General features: G+C 38.5%; 1 protein-coding gene across 2 annotated transcripts; it reads right to left on the bottom strand.

Annotated features, from left to right (window-relative positions):
- On the bottom strand, nucleotides 1–3,406 carry LOC147313657 (uncharacterized). Of its 2 annotated transcripts, none has more exons than XM_086263369.1 (6): nucleotides 3,236–3,406; nucleotides 1,864–2,515; nucleotides 1,518–1,752; nucleotides 377–1,434; nucleotides 208–264; nucleotides 1–105 (listed from the first exon to the last, which is right to left on the bottom strand). In XM_086263369.1, exons 1-2 carry the CDS (start codon nucleotides 3,309–3,311, stop codon nucleotides 1,908–1,910), a joined length of 684 nt encoding a protein of 227 aa, XP_086119495.1. In that variant the 5' UTR covers nucleotides 3,312–3,406; the 3' UTR covers nucleotides 1–105; nucleotides 208–264; nucleotides 377–1,434; nucleotides 1,518–1,752; nucleotides 1,864–1,907. The 2 variants fall into 2 exon arrangements, with proteins under 2 accessions (XP_086119495.1, XP_086119496.1); XM_086263370.1 differs by lacking the exon at nucleotides 1–105 and having other exon boundaries at nucleotides 232–264; nucleotides 377–416; nucleotides 529–1,434.
- Between the last annotated feature and the right edge of the window lie 12,907 nt (nucleotides 3,407–16,313).

Genomic DNA, 16,313 nt, shown 5'->3' with positions numbered 1-16,313 from the left:
TTCAGTAAAGACAAATTTAATAAATGAAAGCTGGTGAGAGGGCCTTTGATGTTTCTCTTTGGATCATCCTGTTGTTTGTCTCCCAGTGTCGTTACTGCTCCTCTCCTTTCAAAGACAAACACCAAATAACACCAAATGAGAGTGAATCACTTCAGAAACACTCCTGGTTATTGTGAGCAAACGTCATAACATGATGAATGTATTTACCATTTTACTGAGGGAAAATCTTCTGTGTGGAGTTTCTTCTCATCTTGGCTCTTTTTCCTGACATTTAGAAACAAGAGGCAGAAAAGAAAGAATAAAAGTTAAAACCTCAACAATTTTTTAAATGTTTGGGATGTTTTACAAACAACCTTAAACACTATTTACTACTTACCACTTTGTTCATTCTTGCTGACGTTCACTCTCCTCATCTTCTCTCTAAAGGACAAATGACAGAAAAGAGGGAATCATTTTAGTAACTTTATCAACCAGGTGAGCAGAATTTTAGATATTTATCAATATTCTGATTAAAAGCAGAGTGAATACTTATCTTTTTACGAGAAAGGGTTCAATCCGTCCTGTCTTAGGTCTTAATGTCACCTTGGCTCCTCTGTTTTCTCTGAAAAACAAAAGACAAATGGGAAGAAAAAAATTAGTAAATGATTTCAGCAACTAGAGGAAGTGTTCACTGAGGAGGAGCTGTCATAATAATATAAAATCAATATATACTTATCTTTTTTTTAATGACAGTTTACAGAGCACGCTGGCTTCGCTCCTCCCTCCGCTCCTCTCTGAAAGTTAACTGGATAAAGGATAATAACAATTAATAACATCATCAAAACAGACAAACCTGAAAGAATTGCTGATCAGAGCTGTGACAGAGTCACAGATTAGTTGGATGTATACTTATCTTTCACAATGAGAGCGTTTGCATAGACGTCTCTTCAGGTCTTTTTATTGTTTTCTCTCTGGAGAGGAAAGTGATGAGACTGATGAGGAAATACCAAATACAAAGACTGACAAAGGGAACTGAAAAAGTCTAACCAAAACCTATACTGGGGGAAAACTGTAGGAAACAGAACTACTGAGGCAAGGAAACACGAGGGGACGGAGACTAACACTCTGACAAGGGACAAAGGGAGACTGACACAATATTTACACACAGGAGGCTGATTATGGGAACTAAGGACACATAGAAACACAGCTGAACCGAATAAGAAATGAACAACAAGTCGAAACAAACTCTAATGACAGTTCAACCAGTTTCTAAACACAACAAATAACTTTCAGGATGTTTCAACAATGTGTAAAATGAGTTCTTATCTTTTTTTGTGAGAGGGCCTTCAATGTTTCTCTTTGGATCATCCTTCCATCCATTTCTTCTGCTTAACCATTGGAGCCATCCCAGCTGTTATGGGGCCAGAGGCGGGGGTATAACCTGGACAGGTCAGTCTAACACAGAGAAACAGACAACCATTCACACTCACATTCAACCTAACTGCATCTCTCTGGACTGTGGGATGAAGCTGGAGTACCTGGAGGGAACCACAAAGGCGCCAGGACTGTCTTGCTCTCAGATGACGCCCGTTCACGCTGCTCTGAAGACCCTCAGTTGTCTTTGGATCAAATAACACCAAATGAGAGTGAATCACTTCAGAAACACTCCTGGTTATTGTGAGCAAACGTCATAACAAGATGAATATATTCACCATTTTACTGAGGGAAAATCTTCTGTGTGGTGTTTCTTTGCAGCGTGACTCTTTTGCCTGACTTTTAGAAACAAGAGGCAGAAAAGAAAGAATAAAAGTTAAAACCTCGACGATTTTCAAATATTTTAGGACATTCTTTTAGAAACAACCTTAAGCACTGTTTACTACTTACCACTTTGTTCAGGCTTGCTGACGTTCGACATGCTTCACTGTATATTATAATCTCAAGCGCTTCCTTGCTTGAGTCGGGCTCCGGATGCTGCTCTCTTCCTCCGCCTTCCTCTTAGCACGCTTTGCCGACATATTTAGAAAACGGCAGAGCACCGAAGTGAGAACTCTGCCGTCCGCGCTGTAGTCTGTTACTCTCCAGCGGTTCTTCATCTCAGTGTCCTCTGTTTGGTAAACAGTGGAGATGACTCTGGTGACGGGGAGGCCGTCGACAGTCAGGGTGCGGACACAGTTCCTCCGATCTGCCTTCAGCACAGCAAGATCTGCTTTCTCTGGAAGAACTGGAGTCAGGAAGCGTGGATGAGAGCTGGAGCCCGCAGGCGGCAGCATCATGCCAGCTGGTGAGTCCGTAGGAGGAGAAGGAGTGGTGTTCTCTCTCTGGCTCTGCCTCACATTGACAAATGGTGTCGTCACCAGGTCCCGGTGGAACCATCCTTTAAAAGGTATGCAAGGAAAGTCCTTGGACCCAGTCACCAGGTTATGGTAAAGAGTGAGGACCAGGTGAGGCATGGAGTTCAGATGCCTCCTGCTCAGTTCACGGTTCCTCAAGTTAGTGACGACCATCTGAGGTGCAGTGACTGGACTCACCAGATCAGCTACGAGAAAGCAAAGCGTGCGTCTACGTTAATCATGTGATCACACAAATTAAAGCCTGAATTTAAATTGTCCAGACATGGCTTTACATCATCATAAGCTCTTCCACACACAAACAGTAAGAAGCTCCCAGCAGAACTCATTGTTTATGAAAGCCTTCACATTTTTCACCTGGTAAAAGTTTTCATGTGTGTAAGGCTGCGTGGATTTTCACTGAGGTTTTAATACGCATTCACATTAAGGAGTAATATCTTCATATTAGTTGAGCATCGATATTTTGAGGATAAAGCAGCTACATTTAGGTGAGAAACCTCCCACCTCCTTATTGCAGGCACACACTGTTTCAATCTCAAACTCATCCTGCGACTCTGTGAACTTTTAAAACTCCAGCTTCTCCAGCTTTACACATTCACAATCTATGAAACGTTCACGTATAACTCAGCGCCAGCGGCCCAAACATGTCAACTCAAACCCTCTACATGCAAAAACGGCCGCGCGCTGACGTCAGCGTCCTCCAACGCCTTAAGTCGTTAGCAATTAAAAAAAAACATGGCGCCATCTTTATAGCGTACTGGCACATGTTAAAATTGATGTTACTCAGGTATGAAACATCTCATCCTAAATGTTAACACTCATGAAGTCCTACTTCCAAACAATAAAAGACAAAAATCGAAGTTGTATTTGTTTGCTAGCACTCTGACATATTAGCCTGCTGTACTCACCATAGCGTTGATCTAACACCTCCTCAATGAAAAGGGAGAGCAGGTGCATCTCGCGACTCAAGTTTGAAGAAGTCATTTTGCAAATCCTTCTTGAAGATTTTCAAACGTTAGCTGTAGTTTGAAAAATCCGAGTTTTCACAGCACTAGTGGGAAAAAGCTCCTGTTTGCGCTCAAACGTGAAACCCGAATTCCACTTTTTCCTCCTGCTTTTATACCTGCACTCAAACACGTCATCATCACCATGACACCCAGTGCCACCGAAAATCAATTTTATTTATTTAAAATAAAGTTCGTCTAATTATCATAGATTTTAAAAAATATATATATTTCTCATTTTATTTTACTGTTTTATTCATCCTTTTTAAAAAATATATTGCCAAACTTTGTCGTTTTAATTCTTTAAAAAATCATTAATTCACCAGTTTACAAAAATGAAGATCGATATCTGAAATTTAAATTAATAAATAAATAATTACAATTGATAATGGGTTTTTAGCATTAAAGAATAGTTTTTCAATGCGCTTTAAATGTTATCAGAGCCGATGTTGTGCCAAAAAGTGATCGCAGTCCAAAAAGTGATTTACGGTATTGAAACGTTTGTTTGTGTCATGACATTTGTAAACAGTTGATGTTTAAGGTGCAGTTCATGTGGAAGCCAGAGGAGGGTGGTGTTGTGCGCATAATACAAAGTGATGGCGAAACCTAAAAGACGGTGTCATGTCTGCTCCCTGAAGCAATCTCATAACAGTTTCAATCTATTTCAAGCCAGTTAGCACATTTCTGTTATGAAGTGCAATCATTTTTTGGCAGTAAACTTAAATCCTTTTATTATGAATATCACATTCTCAGATTTTCAAGAGAGACCAGACCAATAGGACAGCAGAAATCACAAAAATATATAAATAAATAACAATTTTATAAAGATTAAAACAGTAAAAAAAAAAAAAAGACTGGAATGATTATGATGTATAACACAGAATATGTACAATAACAGAGTTATAAACACACCTAGAACACACGTGATACTTTTATTTCATCTATAACCTCTGTGCAAATTTTGTTGACTGCAAAGTGTTTATGAATATGTTTTTAAAAGCTGGTTATCTGACTGTCAGTTAATAGCAATTAAAAAGAAAGCTGATTTTTATTTAAAAAACCCTGAAAACATCACACATGTACAAACAACACACAATTATTGTAGATTCTTCAAAGCCTCCTTATTCAGCACTTGGGTAGGTGGTGTTATACATGCCCTCACAGCACCGGCACATCAGTCCTCCTGTTTTCACCTTGTCACCTTCATTAAGCTGCTCTCTTACTACAGAAGGCCCACCGCATGCATGGGGGGGAGAGGGGGGGGGATACCGTGGGCCAGGGCTGTGGCATCTAATGTCTGGTTGTCAGTGTCCTTTGGAAAAGCAAGTGATTGTCCTCAAATCAGATGTCCCAGCAGATTGATCTAGTTTGCCATGCTGGCAAAAGACCAATACACCAAGACAAACAGCCATTTATGCTTTTTACACAGACAGCCCATTTTTTTTTCTATTTAACTAGAAGAATTGTTGTACCACACATTAAAGTTTCAAATCAGTGAAAAAGCAATCGTGCCAAAGAAATGTCATGTGTTTGTTTAAGATGACTGCAATTATGGTATTAACAGAAAACACACATCTCTGTCTCTTTTCTTTTCTGTTTAGTGTTTCACTTACCTTCTAAACTCAACAAGTACTTGCACAATCCTGAGGTTTTTAGAAAAGAACATCTCAGATTAAATAAGGAGGAGATACAGACGTTAAAACTAACCTTTATTACTATGATACAAAACAATATTAATGAAGTTGTTAAAAGTGGTACTTCTTACACACACACACACACACACACACACACACACACACACACACACACACACACACACACACACACACACACAGCTCATTACAAGTGTTTAAAAGTTTGAGTTGTCTGAAAAACTAAAGAAAGAAAAACACAAAAATGTTACAATACAAAAGTTGGAACTTTATTAACACACAGAAATACAAACTGATGGGTTGATAAATATCAAGAAGACAGTACATTTCACATAAAGACTGTGCATCATTTTAAGATGAAAAAATGCAATATGGGGTCAGCCAGAGGATTAATAATCAAAACTAAGGGATTCTGATATTAATACTGCACCGCCTCCAATCTCACTATAAGTTACATCTGTTGAACTGACTTCTTGCTAGCATTTCCAATGAAGTCAAGATGAAAAAAATAAAACCTAAAAACAGAGGGTCCAATACATTTAACAGGAATTTGTCAAAAAGAACAACAAAAGTACTGACTGTTAATTTTTTATTTTTGACCCTGTAACTCAGTTATTAGTTTGAAAATAAACGTTTGTATGTCTTCAAAAAATACTGTAAAGCTTTTGACTCTTAGGGAGTCAGGAGCTACATGACAGATGTTATTTTGAATGACTTGGATATTTGCTGTTTACCAACCGTAAGTCTGCACAACAGAAATATTGTTCTGAAACACATTAAAATACACAAGTGAAAGATGATATCTGTAATTAGAGCTGCCACGATTAGTCGAAGACTCACGATTTGTTATTTTATTTTTTTTAAACTTTATTTATCACATTTTAAACATACAGTCAAGTAAAACAGGGATCACATAAAAGATGACATTGTGGTAGTACAATGAGGAACAGAAAGAGTGACAAGGACAGTGAGACAAAAGTGAGTACAAAAAATAAAATAAATTAAGGGGAACATAAATAAACAAAAGTTTGCAAGAGCCAAAATCAAGTTAGCAGTTTCAATCGGTTATAGATGTTAACAGTCTTGAGAGCCTTAGTGTTTTTTGATGAGGAGATTGTCCTTATATATTGTGCAAGTTCCATTTTTAATACAAGAAGTTCAGGCTTTCTGCCGAGGACTTTGCTTTTGTGTATATGAAATTTTGCCAAAAATAAAACCAAATTTATAAAGAAGAAAGCATCATTGTCCTTGTCTTTAAAATTATAATAGCCAAAGATAACATCCTTATAGTATAGTTGAAGATTAGGGAGAACAGAGTCAGTAATAAACTTGTGGAAATCCTTCCAGAATTTACACGTAAATTTACATGACCAAAACAGATGAGAAACTGTTTCAGGTTGCTCTTGACAGAAGGTACAATGTACATTTATTTCAGCCATAAATTTGGACAAATATTGTTTGGTAGGGTAAAACTTATGAATCGACTTAAAGGAAATCTCTTTAATTTTGTTTGTTAAGAAAAACCTTTGTGGTCAAGTCCAAACTTTTTTCCATTCAATATCTGTTACAAAATTGGCCCAATAAAATATGGCTGATGGAACAGAGACCATTGCATCCTGAAAGAGAGATCTTATTTTGGTATTTATAGACTTATGAGAGGAAAAGCAAACATTGCCAAGAGAAGAATGTAACACATCCGGGGGAGTGACCTGTAGTGGAGCACTGTGGGAGCATCTGTGTAACATGGACAGACCAGATGGGATGGCATCGAACACTATTGAGAATTCTTTAGGCGTTATCGGTACATCTCCTGAGGAACTCAGAGTCATTATAAAAGAGTCCATCTTCTCTATATAACTGACTAACCAAGATTATTCCATTATTAAACCAGTTATTTTAAAAAAAGAGTTTTATTTTTATAAATAATATTGCAGTTATTCCAAATAAAACAGTTTTGTGGAGAGAAATTGTGTTTGTAAATCAGCGCCCATGCCAAAAGAATCTGTTGATGAAAGTGAGAAAGTTTCAGTGGTATTTTTGGAATACTGTAATTGCAGAGCAGTAGGAAGTTAAGGCCGTCTAAATGAGAGAACACATGATGTGAGATAAAGTTCCAGATAGAAGTGGGATTTCTTAAATACTTTTTAATCCAGTTTATTTTAAAGGTGTTGTTAAGAGCACCGAAATCAATAAAATTTATACCTCCTTTATCATATGAATTTAAAGCTACTGATTTACGCACGTAGTGAGTTTTATTTTTCCATAAAAAATTGTATAATAATTTGTTAATTGACTTACAGGTTGTATTATCAACATGTAGTGACTGGGCAGCATAGGTTAGACGGGAGATACCTTCAGCCTTCGATAGCAGAACTCTACCCTTCAATGACAGGTCTCGCTGTAGCCAATGATTAAAGATTTTTTGGGATTTATCTATAATAGGAATGAAGTTTGTGGAGCATCTGGATTGCTCATTTTTTATTATTTGAATTCCAAGGTATCTTACAGAGTTTCTTACAGGTATTCCATGAATTGAAGTTGCTAAACAACTTTTAACTGGTAAAAGTTCACATTTATGCAGGTTGAGTGAAAGTCCGGAGGCTTTAGAGAATGGCTGTATATTGTTAATGGCCACTGAAACTTGCGAGGCGTCTCTGAGGAAGAGAGCTGTATCGTCTGCCAGCTGACTTATGAGTATTTCTCTGTTAGCAATGACCAGGCCTTTTAAAGAACTGAGTTTAATGTGTGAATTAAGGAGTTGCACAGAAAGAAGGAATAAATATACGGATAGGGGGCAACCCTGCCTCACTCCACGCTTTAGAGAGAATCTTGGGGAAATACCAGTGGCAAGCTTTATGGAGCTGTTACTATTGGAATACAGTGTCCGAACGGCATTACAGAAGGACTGACCAAACCCAAATTTATTTAAAGCAGTAAAAATAAACTCATGCTCTAAGGAGTCGAACGCCTTGTAGAAATCTAAAAAAAGAATAAGACTATCATCCTGTACAAGTTCTGGGTAATCTATTATGTCTAAAATTAATCTTATGTTGTTTGAGATATGACGATTCTGCATGAAACCAGACTGACTCTCATCAATAACTTGATCTAATACAGGTTTCATTCTATTAGCCAGAATTTGTGCCAATATCTTATAATCATTATTCAGTAATGAGATTGGTCGCCAATTGTCTAAGAGCAAAGGATCCTTTCCTGGTTTTGGAATGAGGGTGATCAAACCTTGACATAAAGTGGGAGGGAGTGCACCTCTATCCATACTTTCCTTAAAAACTTCTAAAAGAAACGGGGCTAAACTGTCAGCGAACTGTTTGTAAAACTCGGCAGTAAGGCCGTCAGTTCCAGGTGATTTGTTAATCTTTAGATGTTTTATAGCATCTGCAACCTCAATCAAAGAAATTGATCTGTCGCAAAGCTGACTATCCTCCTCATTCAGCTGAGTAATTTTGTCTAAAGAATTTTAAAAAAAGTCAGACAAGCTTCAGGGCAATAACTAGAAGAATAAAGTTTGCAATAAAAGTTTGAACAATATTTTGCTATGTGCTATTTGCTATGCTCATCTAACCTGTGCTGCAGGTCAACCAGTTCTATCTTATCAGATTCACTGAGGGTGTCTATTGGTTTGGAAGTAAGGCATGTGATCTTTTGTATCACTTGCGTCTCATCAGATCTTCTTTTTTTTGCTAAATCACTGCTATATTTTCTAAAGAATTTTCCAATTTCATATTTCAAAAGTTCCCAGTTACTACAAAATGTATTATTTGTGAGAGCTTTACTCCAATAAAGTTTAATGAATCTCTGAACTTCACAAATCACTTCTTTATGCTCAAGAATGGTACTATTTAACTTCCAGTAAGAGGTTTTAGTGATTAGGGAGGATGACAACGGGATCGATAAGCTAACCATTTTGTGGTCTGAGAGTGGTGTAGGATAAATATCCGTTTTAACTTTTTCTAAATCTTATAAGATAAGCCAAAAATCGATACGTGAGTGTCTGGTTTGAGTCTTATTACACCATGTATAAGCTATCTGAGACGAATGAGAATCCCTCCAAGAATCGACTAAGTTGAATCTTTGTGCAAACAGTCTTATGAATGAGTTAGAGTCTGAACTTCTAGAAGGCCATCTGTCCAAATAGCTGTTAAACACTGTATTAAAGTCTCCACCAAAAACAATAAAAGAATTGGGATATTTAGATAACCAGCGCAGTAGGCGCTCCTCCAACCTATCAAAATATAGCTTATTCTCCCTCTGACAGTTAAAACCATACACACTGACTAAAATATAGATAGAGTGTGCAGCCTCAACTATTAGAAAAATGTAATGACCATCTTTATCTATGTCAGAATTCAAGATTTGACCATTAAATCTTCCTTTAAGTATGCAGACACCAGCAGCATGCTCTGTACCATGGGACATCCACAGATCATCTCCCCATTGCGATCTCCAAAATGTTTTTTCTTGTTCTGTTGAGTGAGACTCTTGTATAAAACAGAAATCTGAATTGAACTGCTTGCAAAACAAAAAAATAGCCTTACGTTTAACATTGTTTCTTAAACCTCTTGCATTTAAAGAAATAACAGACAGAGAAATAATGATAGTAACAAAAATTAAAAGTGACAAATAAGAAAAAGCTTAAACCAAGTAAATGAAGAACAGTTGAACCTGGTCACTTAAGAGAGTCCTATATAAGATGAGAACTGCAACCCCTGAGTTATGGAACGCCAGGACTGCCATAATGAATTAATTAAATACACCATTAAATAATTAATTAAATGTGGCAATAATTAATTAAAATTGGAATTAATTAATTAAATAAATAGTTATGACACATGTAATTAATTAATTATTGACACATTTAATTAATTATTTATGTATTTCACATTTTAATTAATTATTGCCACATTTAATTAATTAATTATTGCCACATTTAATTAATTATTTAATGGTGTATTTAATTAATTCATTATGGCAGTGCTGGCGTTCCATACTGAGTAAGGAAATTGTGAACTTGAATAATACTCGGCAGCTCGTGTGCTGACGAAGACCAGAGGGCGGGCTCACATTACACCGGTTTTAGAATCGCTGCACTGGCTCCCCGTGTGTTTCAGGATCGATTTTAAAGTTCTTTTATTGGTTTTTAAATGTCTTAATGGTCTTGGGCCTTCTTATCTCTCAGATCTGCTTTTACCATACGAACCCTCGCGGACCCTGAGGTCCTCTGGCACTGGCCTTTTGATTGTCCCTAAAGTCAGGACACATACTCACGGAGAGGCAGCTTTTCAGTGGTATGGTCCTCGTCTGTGGAACAGCCTGCCGGAGGAGCTCAGGGCCGCAGAGAACGTACATGTTTTTAAGAACAGGCTCAAGACCCACCTTTTTAATTTAGCTTTCACCTAACGTTTATTTATTTTATGCTTATTTATTCTATCCTGTTATTTTATTATTAATTCAGGTTTTACCTAATATTTATTGATTTTATTCTTATCCATTTTTTAATCTTCTTACTCTATTTATATTTATATTGTAACCCGTTCTTATTTATTTTATCATTTTACCCTGTATATAGCCTATTGTGGCATATCTCCAGTGTTTCCTCGGAGGGGGCTCTCTGCACCGGGGCTGTTATTGACCGTGACTGCTGGGTCTCTGGGGTCCTCTCAGCCTGGTTGGGGGGCTCCTTTGCCTCCCTCCGGCTGTGTGCCCAGCCCGGAGGCTGCGGTCTGTGACCGGCTCCCGGTGCAGACGGCTCTCTGTTATAATGTTTCCTCACTTGGCTCATGCGAGCCCAGCCCAATTTTTACTCTTTAAGTGTGCGCGTGTGTGTATGTGTATGTGGGTGGGGGTGGGGGGATATATGTGTATTGAGAGTGTGGGGAGTGAGTTGGAGGGTGGGGTGGGCTGCTTTTAACTATGTAAAGCACTTTGTGCTACATTTTTTCTGTATGAAAAGTGCTTTATAAATAAAGATTGATTGATTGAATAATAGGAATACAATAGCCTAAAACAATAAAACCAATGTGGTAAAAATAAATAAATAAAATAAATAAACGCTTCACATATGAGCATTGAAAGGGAGCTTAATAGAAATTTTCTTGCTCCATTTAAATAACTAATTATTCAAAAAAGAATAAAAGTAAAAAATAAAAAGAAGCTTATCCAGCTTGCTCATAACATTTTCAGTAAAAAATATTGCAGCCAAACTGAAGACCAATAAACTTATAACAAATAAACTGCATCAGTTTAACTCTGATCGTTTTATGAGTCCAACAACAAAAACAAACAAACAAAAAAAGAACGGCAGTGAAACCAAGTTAATCTTAAGATACTTCAGTTTTCACCTCAAAATACCTTGGATCAAATTATAGGGCTGGAAAAATCTCTTTTCCCTCCACGAACGCACGACCTCCTACGAAGAACGCCAGCTTGTTTTCGTTGCGCGCAGCTTCCACAGACGGCCAGAGTCTGTTTCTTCGGGCGCGGTCGTCAGGGGACAGATCCTCAGCCAGCTTTAGGTTGTTACCTTTCAGTAGGGTTGCCAACTCCCTGAAAAAAAAATAAGGGACACCTAGTGGCCAGGGCCGGGCGACCCAATTGTCTTCACCCTTCCCTGTGTGGTGAATTTTTTTAGCTCTTTTTTTTGAGTGTGAATTTTTTTTTTTTTAACCATTTGACTTGAAGTTGATTTAAGTAGATGCATATTCTTTGTGATATGAACACATGGGAAACAAATGATCATTTATCCATTTATTTTTAACGCAAAATGACAACATTAACACAATAAAATAGGTCTCTTTCCTAAACGAAAGACTGGTACGCTTCACTTTTTGTGCAAAATGACAAAATTAACACAAGGAACTCTGTCCTGCTTAACCTAAAATTATATAAATTAATAGAAAACAATAGAAAGAAAAACATTCTTGTAACAGTGCACATTTAGTGCAATTAGAAAAGTGCAAAAAAAGTCTGTGGAACACCTGTAAACACAACATTTCTGCCTCAAAGGTATGGAACGCCAGGACTGCCATAATGAATTAATTAAATACACCATTAAATAATTAATTAAATGAGGCAATAATTAATTAAAATTGGAATTAATTAATTAAATAAATAAATAGTTATGACACATGTAATTAATTAATTATTGACACATTTAATTAATTATTTATGTATTTCACATTTTAATTAATTATTGACACATTTAATTAATTAATTATTGACACATTTAATTAATTATTTATGTATTTCACATTTTAATTAATTATTGACACATTTAATTAATTATTTATGTATTTCACATTTTAATTAATTATTGACACATTTAATTAATTATTGACACATTTAATTAATTATTTAATGATATATTTATTTATTTCATTTTGGCAGTCCTGACGCCTGGCTCTCATCATGAAATAATTTTATCTGTCAGCCTCACCCATCAAACTCAGGGGGCGGGGTTAACGCTGATCGAGTCAAAACCATTGCTTTGGCCTGGTGGCCATTGTTTCTAGCACACAACAACCTGCATGTGGAAGCTAACAGAACTGAGCTTTGAAAAACCCTGTTTGTGTGTCACCAAATACCGTTTTAATATTTTTTTAGCCGAGAATGTAGTGGTTTAATCTTCATGTGTCTGGTCGGTTTGTCAAGATACAGCCTCTTTGCAAAAGTGCTTCGATGATTTCGGAGATGTCTGCCCAGCCCAGTCTCACGGCAAAGCGTGGGATAGACCCGCTCGCCTCGCAAGCAATCCCACCGACAAAGCGCAGGCCCCGGTACACAGCTGTAGTAACCCCCGCTGACTTCTTTCACTGAGGTTATATTTATCGGTGTTTTATTTCCTGATGTTCTTATGTGTCCTACGTGTTTCAGTCGCCAATTCTGAATTATAACTAACATTAAAAACATGTTTAAGGAGGCGAGAGAGCAAATAAATCTGTTTAACATCTGATCTTTGGGTTTTTGTTCAGTAATCAGCGTGACCTGTGTATAAACGCATAAAAGAGATAACGTTGGTGTTTCCGTCATGTAGTAACTGCTGGCTTTAACTGTACAAAGGTTGTTCGACACTATGAAACACATACAGACTTCATGATGTTCGGCTAATATTTTTATTGTGAATATTAATCATGCTGACCTCGCTCTGTACACCACGCAGCGAGGTCAGCATATCCACGATATCCTCAGCTCCATGAGTTAACACAAAGTTTCCCAGCTGACTATCTAACTTCCAACTATTCCAGAGACGTGAAAATATACAGCATAAAGAAAAGTGTAAGAGACTCAGCAGCAGATTAGAATAACAGTTATACATTTAATAAATCACCAAATGAATCCAAGAAACGAGCAAACCTGTTCCGACAATTTGAGTTTGTATTCCCTCAGCTGCAGACTCGCTGCTGTTTAAATGTTTGAAAAGGAAGATTAGATATAAAAAACGTCAAACATAGACTCAGTCTGCCTTCACATTTGATATGAGGCCAGCACGTATAGTGGCTGTGTCCTGTTTTAAGATCATACATGTAAAATTGTTGTCTGACCTCCGTCGATCCAGCCGCTCAGAGTCCGTGGTTACCATGGTTACTGCATAAGCAGCTATAATGTAAACAGCTGGCACTGAGGAAACCTCCCGGCAGCATATGGGTGTTTATGTTTTTCACTGCAAAAGAACTGTCTGAATGGTTAACTGAAGTTAACTTGGATAAATTATAGTTAAGGAGTATCACAGATAACGCCTACGTGAGCTGTGCGACTGTTCACCACTACACTGAAATCAGCAGGCTATTACTGAAATACACGTGCTATATCATAAACTATGATATAAATAGGGAGGTCCTATTAACATGTTTAGTTTTAAAGGACACCTTCCTGCCTTTAGTCTCATTCATGAGCAGTATTAGTTTTCTTCTAACATCCAGAAGTCTGCACCATGTGTTTCATGTGTTTGTAACAAGCCTTTGATAGGTAAACATCACATGACCGAAAAAGCAAAAAAAAAAAAAAAAAAAAAAAAAGAAAGAAAGAAAAAAAGAGAGAGAGAGAGTGTTGACATAATGTTACGGCTGTGGCCATGAGGACCCTGTGTGGGCTGTTTTCTTTCTGTGTTTCTGTACTGTGCTTAAGACTCTTTCCAGGTCCCTCCCCTAATGAAGAGTAGTGAGCGGCTGATTGGACCATGGAGCGGGTGACTACCTTCAAAAAGCCGCTCTGACAGATCTACAGGGAGAGGGAGAGAGAGTGGAGCGAGCGAGCGAGTAGCTTGACAGCCGACGCGGCCCTGACCCTGACTTTCCCAGCCTGTATTTTTATTGTGTATTTGTGTGAGCGTGAATTGTGAAAGCTGCTCCTAGTGCATTAGCTGAGAGCGTAGGCACTCTTGGGCTGAAGCGGAAGGGGTGAGCCGCCTTTTCTTTTGGAACCGTTTTCTCCTGTTTTCCGGGTAGGGAGCGAGGGATAGCTCTGTCATTTGTTTGTTCTGTTTCTTTCCTAGGGTTTAGTTAGTTTTTCTCTGGTGGGACTTAGTTGGTTTTGTTTATTATTTTGGCCTGGGCTCACCCTGGAGCTATGCTTCTTTTCCTTAAATAAAATCACCTTTTTACTCACAACTGGTTTGGATGTTTGGCTTGGGAACCAGGGCGGGGATTTGTCTCTCTCTCTCCTCCAACCTTATGTGCGTCCCTACACGCCTAGACTAGGGGGCGTAACAATAAGAAGAGAAAATACTCTCAATTATGGAGACAGGCAAATGGTTCATTTATGTTTGATGTGTGTTTATTCCTCCCTAAATATCGTCGGTGAAGTTCGCCATGCACGTCAGATTTTTCTGCGCATTTTTATACCTCTGCCAACAGAGAGAGAGAAAAAAATCACATTCTAACAGACAGCTGGTGCTTAGAATACAGTTGAATAACTATTAAAAAACAGATGTGTGGAATACACCAGGCACAGACACACGCACACACAGGTAGGTACAGCCAACTTCCACATTTATTCAAGTGTTTGTTGTTTTGACAGCTGACTCAGTCACACAGTCTGACAGCTCACGAGCCCAGCTGATCTCTCTCCTGGCCGCTCCTCCTCGTCTCACTATAAACACAGCGGAGGGAGACCATCATCAGTCCATAAACAACATCAGCTGTTCTTACCGGCCTCGCAGCGCCGCCCTGATGAGCCTTCCGCTCCACTCCTCCCCTGCAGCTGCGCCCGGGGCCACGCCTCCGCCACAGATGATATTTAGATGATAGTTCAGTCTAACACATGTGCCAGTGAACCATTAAACGTCTGTGAAACTATGCAGTTATGAAACGTAACTTTAACCTCAGCCAAACCGATTTGCTCAGTTGTAAATAAAACAGCGAAGTAAACGTGACCCGACAGACAGAACCTGAGTGAATGAAGTCCAGCATTTAACCACTGAGAGTTAAAACTCAGCTGAGGTTTCAAAGCTGTGTGCCGGTGATTGGACATCAGCCGCTGATGAAGCTGTTCGCCTAGAAAGTGCTCTGTAAGGAAACAAGCTCCAGCAGCTCTGCGCTCGGGGAAAACACTATATTTACTTATCTTGTGCAGAAAAATGCGCTGACATTGCTTTATATCGAGCACCGGCTGCCCAGTTAAACTGTGACTATCACCAGGTAACGTAGGCGTGTTTCTTGAATTAGCAGCAGGTGTTAAACAGCTGACAGATGAGGAGGAGGATGCATGCAGGTAAACTGAGGGTCTGTTGAGCTGATCGCTGGTTTCGTGAGAAAAATGTCAGCTCGTTCTTTATGTTACAGAAGCACAGAGACACAAGACCAGGCGGAAAGAGACGATCGTTCGGTGAAAATGAGAATCTGCGAATGCAACATGTGGAACACAGAGAGTGGAATATGTAAACAAACCGGTTAACGTAACCCCCTCGGTGCACTCTGCATGCTAATTGTTAGCAGAGCTAGTGAAATCTCTGAAAACATCTGAGCACTTTTGCAAACATGTTCTATGTTTACAACCTGACCAGACATACGGCGCGACATTCGCGGCTAAAACACTGTTAAAAGTGTAGCTGGTGACAGAAAAACTACACCACCACCATTGCTGCCTGTGATTTGATCTGCATTCTGGGATACCTGGCTGCCCCAAGTCTACACAAGCAATCGATTATCTAGGATCGACCTGTTTTGACTTACTTTGCACGGCAACCAATCAAATGTTAGAGAAGCTGCATGGCAGCGTTAACCCCGCCCCCTGAGTTTGACGGGTGAGGCTGACAGATAAAATTATTTCATGATGAGAGCCAGGCGCCAGGACTGCCAAAATGAAATAAATAAATA

This window comes from Aulonocara sp. 'chitande type north' Nkhata Bay, linkage group LG15 (genome assembly GCF_057382095.1).
Source record: "Aulonocara sp. 'chitande type north' Nkhata Bay isolate Kocher_YH1m ecotype deep benthic linkage group LG15, A_spYH_male_GT1.1, whole genome shotgun sequence".
Lineage (NCBI taxonomy): Eukaryota > Metazoa > Chordata > Actinopteri > Cichliformes > Cichlidae > Aulonocara > Aulonocara sp. 'chitande type north' Nkhata Bay.
The sequence above is the reverse complement of the archived record's forward strand: the minus strand, read 5'-3'. Positions and strand labels throughout refer to the sequence as shown.

Bases quoted from the DNA above. Each gene is read 5' to 3' on its own strand.
- LOC147313657 (XM_086263369.1), bottom strand. From the start codon at position 3,311: ATGACTTCTTCAAACTTGAGTCGCGAGATGCACCTGCTCTCCCTTTTC. The intron at 2,516-3,235 runs GTGAGTACAGCA...GCTTTCTCGTAG, and splicing joins GGTGTTAGATCAACGCTATG to CTGATCTGGTGAGTCCAGTC.